Here is a 10,574-nt window from a genome sequence, read left to right as displayed (position 1 = left end):
CGAAGCTGTGATAATCGTAACAAACCCCTCACCGTATTATTCCTCTATTACCTGTATAATCCAATTCCAGAGGGATCCTATTAGAGCTGCAAACAAGCAGCCACGAAATGACTCTAACCGTGCATATTGGAAACCTCTGCAGTGCTAAGATAAGCCTATTTGGTTTGCCTTATACCATTCAAGCTGTTCACAGGGCTTTTCCTACTCATACCTTCTGAACCGTAGGGTTGAAACTCAGATTGCTCATTTGTATCCCTGGTAACCAATCCACACTTGTTTACGTTTTGACACTGATTAGTGTAAGTGTGCCCTGAATGATCTCGATGGCTTTACCTGCAGATGCTTGTTACTTGTGCTTGCAGAAGCTGACTGGTTCAATAGAATTAATCTCATTTAATGTAGTACTTTCTTGTAAAAATTGAGGTTAATTACTTGCTGTGTAACTTACATTTAGTGCTCCAGTTTTCTCTCCAAGTTTGATCAAATAAAACTTCTGTAGCATAAATGGCTCTAAAATGCTACTCTAAATTTACATTGCTAGTATTTAAATAGATTTTATAGTCATTATGGTTTAAAGGTTGATGTGTTTGAAATTAAGTTTTACAAAAAAATGTGGCCATATAATGCAATACAGTGATGATTAAGAAATGTACAAATAAATGTTCCTTAAAACAATGAATCATATTTAATACATTTTTATGTGATTTTTCTAATTGATGTATGGATAATCAAGTTAAGTTGCTTCAGTCCAGCAAGTGTTCATCTTGCAATATAAAATGTATTCTTATATTTACTTACTAGCAAAGATTTTACAGCAAAATTACACTAAAAGTGTTATAATAAAAAAAAATTAACTATCAATGAGATGACAGAAAACGTATGTAGATTGTGTACAACAGGTTTCAGCAATCATATTCATGATTTAGGGGCCTTTATAGGGTTAATAAACCCCCTGTATATGTATGACTAACCCATTATAAGCAATTATTGAGACAATTTAAATTAATAGGGGTTTTTCTTGCTCTTACAACACCTAATGTGTTCATTCTACTGATAACTGCTTAAACAAACACAGTAGTAGATTGATGTTGTTGATTCAAAGGTGAAATAGAAGGACGATTATTCATAGTCATGGCATTTCCGCGAAACAATGTTTAAACAAAATATGTTGGCATTTTATTATCAGTACGAGTAATACTATTAGTCCAGAGAAGTGTCAGGTAGCGCACAGGGAGCTGTGTGAGATGAACACTGACCTTTTACAGCAGAACAGAGATGGGAAGAGCAGAGAATGGCAAGAGGATCTAGCTGCAGCCTTGCACTCTCAGACGTGCATTCTCAGGCTTGCACTCTCAGACGACTTCGTAATTTAGTTTCTTTTGTCTTGTCTTCACCACCTGGCTACTGTTGTAAAATGTTGAGAGATTCAAACAAAAAGTAATAAAAAATAGCACAAAATAAAAAATAAAGCCTGCAAGTGACGTCGCTAGCGGAAGCGCAAGTGTCTGAGAATGCAAGTCTGAGAGTGCAAGCCTGAGAATGCAAGTGCGAGGCTGCAGCCAGACCCTTCTCGAGAATGGAGAACTCCCTTCATATGTAATGGTTTCATGTTTTAATGAAGCGTCTAATTAACTCTGAGAGTCCTTATAAAGACCTGGAGAATTGTGCCAGTAATAGGTATATAATGACATTATCCATTATTATGATAAAATTGCCATGTCCGTTGAGCTCTATTGTGTTAACCTTATCAAAACACGAGGTAGCCTTGACAGCAGAATTACATTTAAATATAGTTAAAATAAATAATCTACCAGGCCATTAAATCTGTTATTGTTATAGAGAACTGTTTCGTGAATAATGTGGGAATAGTGTATACATTTTTCTTTATTTACCCTCAAAAAATGGAAGTGAAATGTGACAACATGCCCCATAGGGTGGGGTACATTGTAACATCTGAGGGGCACTGCTGTAACATGACCATATGACAGCTTAAAATATTATCTGATCTAATGAAAAATATACAAGACAAACTGAAATATTTAGTCAATAAAATAAAATTTTTAACTTTTTCAAATAAAATAATGGCGTTTTTTAAGAATTAAAAATAGTCTGATTTTGTAGTTTGACAATGAACACATTGCAACCATGCTTGGGGATCGGGATGGCCCACATAAATGAGCAAAAATGCTTTACATTTCTTGAAATAATAACTTCTGAACATTAAACATTGACTGTCAGTCTTTATTCACCTGTTCCTCATGGTTTCTCATTAAAATTCATTAAAGTAAATGGTGTAAATTACATTGCTAATGTCATAGAATAGCACATTGTAACGCAGTGTTACAACGCGCCCCATCTGCGCAACTGGAATTTAAAATTGGTTAGTGTCTATTGCTATTTAGCTATCTAAACTGTTAAATAACAGTTTGGAGATTAAAATAATAGCAGACTTGCCTCATTTTAAATTAATACTAAAAACTGAGATGAAAAATGTACCTAAGCCAGAAATGTAATTTTACTATGGTAAAATAAATGTTCAGCGATATCTTCAAAAGATTTTTGAATTTTGGTGCACTTTTTTCTGTATATAGTGTTGATATGACAACTAGTAAATACCATAAATTTTGTTATGCTAGCATGTGTGGAAATGTTCAAACCACGTGTGTAACAACTAACCCCGTGTTACTTTGTGCCCCGCGCTCCCCTATAGTCACTACCATTCAAAATGTTTTTGAAAGATTTCTGACTTTTTAGCATCATTAATCTTCAGTGTCACATGATCCTTCAGACATCATTCTAATATGCCGATATTCTGCTCAAGAATCATTCTTATTCTGAATGTTAAAAAATTAAAGCTGTTAAAAAAATTAAAATACAAACCATGATGCATTTTGTTTCAGGATTTCAAGGGAAATCTCTTGATTCAAGAGAATGTCAAACAAACAAACAAATAAAATAAAGCATGCTTTCTTAATAAAAGGATTTTTTGATTAATAGAATGTCAAACAAATAAAAAAATACAATAAAGCATGCTTTCTGAATGAAAACCATATATTCATAATTTTATTTTATTCTTATTTTAACCTCTCAGTAGGCCTTTGAGCACTTGAGGCACAGATTATATCAGCCACAAGGTGGCCCCCAATGATTATAATATAGAAGTTCCTCCTGTTCTCATGCTAGCAGCTCTTTGTATTGTAAATTGTATGAATAGATCACAGACAAAATGGGTCTTAGTAGGATACTAGGCAGTAATTTGCTCCTCTACCTTCCTTAAATAAGCAGATACCCCTAACAATATTCAGAAAGCTTCTAAAGTAATCAGATAATAGCTATTCACACCAAGTGTGCATTAAACTGACTAGCAGGCAGCAGGAATGAATCAACAACAATAAATATACAAAACTCTCACACTGTCTTATCTCAGTGTGATAGTGTGACCGGTTGTTTAATACGAACAGCTGCTTTGCATGTCCAGTCAGATATTTTTAGGAGTGACAAGCACAGAAAAAAACTAGCACACGATCTCAAAAGGACAACAGCTCAGGCTATCACTCCACACAAAAGACTGTACTGACACACTGTTGATGACCAGGTAGGACAAAACATGCTCGTTTAATAAGATTCTAATCCTGATGTATTTACTTTTCTAAAAGTTTTTATTTATTTTTTGCAGCAGATTGATCACACGGCTCTTACAATGAAGCCTGCATGGATAGCTGTGCTTTGTGTGCTAATGGCAGCCAGACTGAGTGTCTCTCAGGAGGAGGACACAGAGCTGGCTGAGCAAGACAGGAGGGAGCCTTGTGCCCGCTGGATGAGGGGTGTTCCTGGCACTCCAGGGTTCGATGGCATCCCCGGGCGGGACGGACGTGATGGGCATGAGGGGAAAAAGGGAGATAATGGAGATCCAGGTGATTTATTTACAGTCTGTTAATAGTATTAAAGGGATAGTTCAGCCAAAAATGAAAATTCTGTCATTAATTACTCACCCTCATGTCCAAACCCGTAAGACCTTTGTTCATCGTCGGAACACAAATTAAGATATTTTCGATGAAATCCGAGCTTTCTGACCCTGCATAGACAGCAACACAACTGACACGTTCAAGGCTTAGAAAGGTAGTAAGGACATCGTTAAAATAGTCCATGTGACATCAGTGGTTTAACCATAATGTTATGAAACTTAATAAGATTGTTATTTTTGTTTTCTTTGTGCACAAAAAGTATACTCGTAGCTTCGTAAAATTACAGTTGAACCACTGATGTCACATGGACTATTTTAACAATATCCTTACTACCTTTCTGGGCCTTGAACGTGTCAGCTGTCTATGCAGGGTCAGAAAGCTCTCGGATTTCATCAAAAATATCTTAATTTGTGTTCTGAAGATGAACAAAGGTCTTACGGGTTTGGAACAACATGAGGGTGCGTAATTAATGACAAAATTTCAATTTTTTGGCTGAACTATCCCTTTAAGTGCCCACAAAATGTATTTGCACACATAAACCACACTTTAATGTTAATATCTAAATTAACGCTAATTGGATTAAGTACAGTTCATCAAAAATCACAGTATGATACATTTAAAAAATCAAGTAAAAACAATAAACACGTAAAAGTGGCTGTCAAATACAGGGTAGTTGAAAAACTGACATAAAATCCATCATAAAATATTTCTGTTTTGGGTTTGTGCAGCTGCCTATGATCATATTTGACCTGCAAATACCGAAATTATAGAAATTGTAGAAATTTTGTCCATACATTCCACAACACATTGGAGTGTCTGCACTTTTGCAGGCATGTTCATGACCCTAAATGAGAAAAAGTCAGAAAAATTCAAGAAAAACATCATTGGTATTTCCAACAACTAAAAATGTCACCCTCAGCCTAAACTGGAGAAAAAAATCTTCAAAAAAAGTTTTGTTTTTTGATTGGCTTACTTCAGTGAATATACCTTTATGGATTCTTCTCAGTTAACAATATAAATGGTTTGTCTGCAAAAAAAGAAACTATTCAATTATCTTTGTCAAGGCCCCAAAGGACCGAATGGAGAGCCAGGTGAACCAGGGGACGAGGGACCTGCAGGAAAAAGAGGATTTCCCGGAAACCCCGGTCTGAAAGGACAAAGTGGAGAGGGTTCCTTCCCCTACCGCTCTGCTTTTAGCATGGGACTCACAGGTATAACCAGCCCGGCCAGTGGAGCTCCCATCCGCTTCACTAAAACCTTCTACAATGAGCAGCACCACTACGACGACATCTCTGGAAAGTTTCGCTGTGCCATCCCTGGGATCTATTACTTTACATATCATCTTACCATCAATGGGAAGGAGACCAAGGTAGCTATGTTTAAAAACGGCCGGACTGTGGCCTTTACACTTGACCAGTTCCACAGCGGAAATCTGGATCAGGCCTCTGGAGGGGTGATTTTAAATCTGTCTGCTGGAGATGAGGTTTGGCTACAGTTGTATGATGACATATTTGATGCAGGGATTTATGCAGATATCAACAACGACTCCACCTTCACTGGCTTCCTTTTGACTCCTAAAATCTTAAGCAACCCAACTGACAACCGCAGACGCTGACACTGTCTATGTGGATGTATTTGTATCCACATGTTCACTTAATCTCACGGAACAATCAGTCAGTTTAATGCAGCATGAAGAGATTATTTGCTGTGTGTGTCTGTGTTTGATACTGTCATAAGCCCTGTCATTTTTAGATTTATAGGCCAGATATGTTCATAGGGAGTCTGGCTGCCCACCCGCTAAACATGTCACATCTAGCCAACTGGCTTCCTCTCAGTACAGCAGTTGGTGTGCAGTTTAGCATACTTCATCCTCGCTGATATTTTAATCAATGTTCAAGGTCAGATACCACCATATGTGCTGAGCTATGACCTTATAATTATATTTTATTTAAATTTGCGACTTGCAATCTTGCAGCAGCTCTTTAATTGACATTTGTATGCCATAGTTTTTAATGAACCAAAATAGCTTGACAGCTGTTGAGTATTTATATTTATTAATGTTTATTAAAAGTATTCTCAGGCTAATGAAGGTATCTGTGTCACAGCTTGGACTGTGTTCTAGATTTTGAAGAAACATTTTAATTGTGGAGTTTTAACATTTCTCTAAACTCCCAAGACCGTTAACTAAGAAATCCAGCAAATGATGCCACATAAATATGGATTTTTATGCTAATTTGGTGCAGATCATTGTATTATCACTGACTGTTTGTGTGTTAGTAAGTTGAACAGTGAGATAATTAATCAGTTTTTAGTATTGCATTGCTCTGTGAATGACAATACAGTAGGATGGCATAATAATTCACTTGTCTCCAATAAAATGAGCAACAACAGTTTCTACCAGCAGTTTTTTTAAATAATGTTATTTGATTGTAATTAATAGAAAAACTGTTTGTTAAATTAGCTAGTTTGTCAGTAGTAATAGTGCATTTGCAAATAAAAAGAACTCAAGATCTTTAAAGCTTTTATTTGAAACATTCAAAGAAGAACATCTTACAAATATGCAAACAAATCACAAAGCATCAATTTGGCAATTTAAAAAAGAATACAAATAAGCAAGGGTCCCAGAAATTCATTAAATATTAACTTGAAGTGTTAATGGGTGGGTGAATTTACAAAGAAAAAGCCAAAATGCGAGAGGTTGCAGTATATTCAAGTACACTATTCACCTTTTACATACTATGTTTTGTGTCATTTTCCCTCCACAAAGATACGAAGAGCTATTTCAAGTGCTCCTCTAGTAGAATATCTCTCCTAGAGATGCTGCAACACACAATCTGATTACATGGGCTTAAAGAATCAGCAAGAAATCATAAGAATCAAATATTTTTTTTCCTATACAAGTGCTGTCAAACTCCAGAGCTAGGAAATTTCAGCAGCTCTCAAAAATATTGAGTGAACCAAGTGAAATCCTGTGAAAATGCATGTGCACCTTTTCTACAAGTGTGCATTGCAATATTTATCTACAAAAACATGTTCTGTCCTGATCTACTATTCTTGGCATACATTGTCACAGGTATTTATTTCTTTCTGTAGTCTCCGTTGTAGGCACGGTGGTCATCCTGACCAGGATACCGACCACCGTATCCTCTCAGGACATCCTGAAAGCTAGTCGCTCCTGGTTCCTGGGGGCCGTATCTGGCATATGGATCCTCTTGTCTGCTCATGTAGGGCTCATATTGCTGCTGGTCATAGCTTGGGGCCTCAGGGTAGGACTCTTCTCTATGCTGAGGGACCTGCTCACGGTGGGATTCCTCCTGGGCTGACTCCTCTTGAGGTGATGGACTGGCGGGTTCGGCCACCTCAGGTTTGTAGCGGCGCAAGCGGCAGTTTCTGTCGTACTCTGGGTCACAGTCAGGATCAGGTTCGATCACTCCATTCCTGGTTCCATCGACATTCAGGTGGGGCTCGTAGGCTTCAGTTGGGTTGGACGGCTGTCTGTGCACAGCAGGACGGTGCTCGTTTTGGAAACCCAGTGGGAAGCACTCTTCATCATACCCGATGAAACAGTCATATCCCTCCTTGGTCTTCCCTCTGGGTCCCAGAGGATGTTGAGGTTCCTCTGGTTGGTGCCTTGGAGGTTGGAGATGTGTAGGCAGGTGTCTTCGCAGGTCAGCCCCAGCAGATGCATCTCGGTGCATGGCATAAGGGTCGCGACGAGGGCTCGGAGGTGCCCGCATGGCACCGGCTTCAGAGGCGGGCTCGTCCTTCAGATCTTCAGGAGCCAGGCTGCCAAACCTTGTGGCTGTCAGAGGGTTGCAGTTATCATCGTAGAGAGGGTTGCAGGGTCTCTCCAAGCCAGAAGAAGGGGCTTCAAGGTTTTGTGAGGATGCCAGAGCAGCAGCATAAGCACAGTATGGGTCAACTCGAGGGTCACAATGGGGATAACGCAGGTACAGACCAGATGGCGCCTTCTGGACCAGATGGGGGATGCAGTGAGGATCGGCCTTAGGGTCACAGCCGAGATGGGCGTAGGATGGGGCTAGGGCAGCAGCGGGCTTGTATCCGTAAGCAGCACGGAGGTGGTACTGAAGACACTCGACATCCTCGGCGTCACAGATGCGCAACAGCTCGGCCCTCTGCTCGGCTGGCAGGAAGGGTTGCACCAACGGAGAGTAGTAGTAGTAACCAGAACGTGGATCCTTCACCACAGGCGTGTGGATGTAGGCTGGGGCTTTGACTGGGGCAGGTGCAGGGGCTTTGACAGCGGCTGGGGCTGGAGCCATGTATGGGTAATATGAGTATCCCTTCGAGTACAAGCAGTATGGGTCTCTGTAAGGGTCACAAGACTTGACTGGGGCAGGCACTGGTGCCTCAGCTTTGGGTTTGGGTCTGTTGGTGTACGAGGCCACACAATTTGAGTCATCAGACTCGGCACAAGATTTGTAGATGTCACTAAGGTGCTGCAGGTACAGCTTGTAGGAATGACGTGCCTCAGCCCGATTCTTGTTCTGCAAGTATGCAAGATAGACACGATCCAGCTCTGCAACCTGTAAGATGACAATAAATGATTTTGATTCAGTATGTGGATTATATAACCAACACAAAATACATAAATAACCTCAATCATCCTCAAGATGGTAACTGGTATTGAAATTCTGGGCCAATGTGGTACTGATATATTGTGCATCCTTAAAGTGATAGTTCAGCCAAAAAGGAAAATTCTGTCATTAATTACTCACCCTCATGTCGTTCCAAACCCGTAAGACCTTCGTTCATCTTTGGAACACAAATTACTGACCCTGCATAGACAGCAATGCAACTACCACGTTCAAGGCCCAGAGATGTAGTAAGGACATCGTTAAAATAGTCCATGTGACATCAATGGTTCAACCTTAATTTTTTGACGCTAAGAGAATACTTTTTGTGTGCAAAGACAAACAAAAAAAAACTTTATTCAACAATTTCTTCTCTTCCATGTCAGTCTTCGACGCATGTCCACGAGAGTACCACGACGCATGCGGTTGAACCACTGATGTCACATGGACTATTTTAACAATGTCCTTACTACCTTTCTGGTAGTTGCGTTGCCGTCTATGCAGGGTCAGAAAGCTCTCGGATTTCAACAAAAATATCTTGAATGGTGTTCCAAAGATGAACGAAGGTCTTATGGGTTTGGACGACATGAGGGTGAGTACTTAATGACAGAATTTTCAATTTTTGGGTGAACTATCCCTTTAAGATTAACCTTTGCAACAACTATGAGCAATTTTTATAAGACCTGCAGGTGTGCTGTGTTGTCCTGTTTAGTTTATGATATGCTGTACTCACTCCCTCTTGGTTCCCATTGTCAGTGAAGTATTTGTACCAGCTCCAGAAGTCAGAGTGCTGCTTGTACCAACTGATGTTTCTCCTGTTGCGGATTAGTTTCTTTGGAACTGCTTCAAAGCCTGCCTTTTCCTCACTTCCATCTGGCAGAAACATTATGTGTTACATCACTGTGCATATCTAACATTCAGATTTTATGGTAGATATACAACAGATAAATGAATTGGGACTCCATAAAGAAGCTGACAGAACAGGAGAACAAGCCAAACTTACCATCTCCTTTTAAATGCTGGGTCACAGGGCCAGCCAACAGAAACTCTGTTTGAGAAGAAGAGGAGAGGGGAAAAAATTAGGGGGTCCAAGTCTCAACCAGATGTTGCATTTTTTAAAGACAGAGTCGAAAATGCTTACAGACAGTAAAGGCCCAATGAGCTGAGGGCAGCAGGATGCGGTTTTACACGTTTTTGGGGGAAGGGAAGGTGGTAATATACAGGGTATTGTAGGAAATTAATCTTCAAACAGCACACATCAGCACTTTGATGCCTGGCAGCAGGGGGCCGCAGTAACCAAGCTCGTCTACAAGCAAAAGCTATAAAATCTACAAAGGAAAGGAGCCTCTGAACCTACAGGTGAACCTAATTATCCTAGCGTCAAAAAAACGTATGAACTGACACTTTCTCTCTAAAGGTGACGTTTATCTCTGCTGGAATGGGGACGAGTGGATCATGGATGTCTTTACTGTGAGGTGACTGAATGGAAGTTCTCAGTGTCTTGTTTGAGGGAGGTAAAGGAAATGTTGCTCTTTCAGAGTGTCAGCAAGTTTATTTTTTATGAGCTTGTAAACTGCTGCCACATCTGAAAACCTGGTGCATTTGAGTTTTGCTGACAACCGTTAATCATTTTACCAGTTGCAGAGCAAAAAACGAAGACCTGGCACTCAGAAACTTGATACCCCCTTGCTTGATACAGGGCTTTTGGGGAAATTTCGCTCAGAAAATACAAAGTCATCGAGTCAAGCAGCTTCTAAATGATCTGGCGTTTTATCATAGAACTAATAAAAATAAAGATTCCTATTTAAATTTTCTAAAACAAAACAACAACAAAAAACAGCTGCAACTGTGAGGAAAACCAAAGAACACTTTTTAACATTAAAAAAATAATAATTTAAAAGTCTCACCTGGTAATAATAATGCTGCTAGCAGCAAAACATGGAAGATGGAAGATCCTCTCAAACGAGCCATTCTTAACCTTCCTGACTCCTTTGGATAAACAAAATTATTTATA

The 10,574-nt window shown here is 39.5% G+C and overlaps 2 protein-coding genes across 3 annotated transcripts; one reads left to right on the top strand and one right to left on the bottom strand.

Moving 5' to 3' along the window:
* The first annotated feature begins 3,510 nt into the window (after window positions 1–3,510).
* LOC107685469 (adiponectin-like) lies at window positions 3,511–6,361 on the top strand. 2 transcript variants are annotated; one of them, XM_016482061.1, is made up of 3 exons: window positions 3,511–3,595; window positions 3,680–3,914; window positions 5,030–6,361. In XM_016482061.1, the coding sequence occupies exons 2-3, from the start codon at window positions 3,701–3,703 to the stop codon at window positions 5,578–5,580; spliced, it is 765 nt and encodes a 254-aa protein (XP_016337547.1). In that variant the 5' UTR covers window positions 3,511–3,595; window positions 3,680–3,700; the 3' UTR covers window positions 5,581–6,361. The 2 variants fall into 2 exon arrangements, with proteins under 2 accessions (XP_016337547.1, XP_016337546.1); XM_016482060.1 differs by having other exon boundaries at window positions 3,677–3,914.
* A 681-nt stretch (window positions 6,362–7,042) lies between these two features.
* LOC107685468 (uncharacterized) lies at window positions 7,043–10,531 on the bottom strand. The gene is made up of 4 exons (XM_016482059.1): window positions 10,468–10,531; window positions 9,564–9,608; window positions 9,294–9,433; window positions 7,043–8,512 (listed from the first exon to the last, which is right to left on the bottom strand). Exons 1-4 carry the CDS (start codon window positions 10,529–10,531, stop codon window positions 7,043–7,045), a joined length of 1,719 nt encoding a protein of 572 aa, XP_016337545.1.
* Between the last annotated feature and the right edge of the window lie 43 nt (window positions 10,532–10,574).

This window comes from Sinocyclocheilus anshuiensis, unplaced genomic scaffold, assembly GCF_001515605.1.
Source record: "Sinocyclocheilus anshuiensis isolate Anshui unplaced genomic scaffold, SAMN03320099.WGS_v1.1 scaffold862, whole genome shotgun sequence".
In the NCBI taxonomy this organism is placed as follows: Eukaryota; Metazoa; Chordata; class Actinopteri; order Cypriniformes; family Cyprinidae; genus Sinocyclocheilus; species Sinocyclocheilus anshuiensis.
The sequence above is the reverse complement of the archived record's forward strand: the minus strand, read 5'-3'. Positions and strand labels throughout refer to the sequence as shown.

Coding starts and splice junctions, on each gene's coding strand:
- LOC107685469 (XM_016482061.1), top strand. CDS start 3,701: ATGAAGCCTGCATGGATAGCTGTGCTTTGTGTGCTAATGGCAGCCAGA. Junction 3,915..5,029: donor GGGAGATAATGGAGATCCAG/GTGATTTATTTA, acceptor ATCTTTGTCAAG/GCCCCAAAGGACCGAATGGA.
- LOC107685468 (XM_016482059.1), bottom strand. CDS start 10,531: ATGGCTCGTTTGAGAGGATCTTCCATCTTCCATGTTTTGCTGCTAGCA. Junction 9,609..10,467: donor AGCAGCATTATTATTACCAG/GTGAGACTTTTA, acceptor CTTCTCAAACAG/AGTTTCTGTTGGCTGGCCCT. Junction 8,513..9,293: donor ACAATGGGAACCAAGAGGGA/GTGAGTACAGCA, acceptor GTCATCTTACAG/GTTGCAGAGCTGGATCGTGT.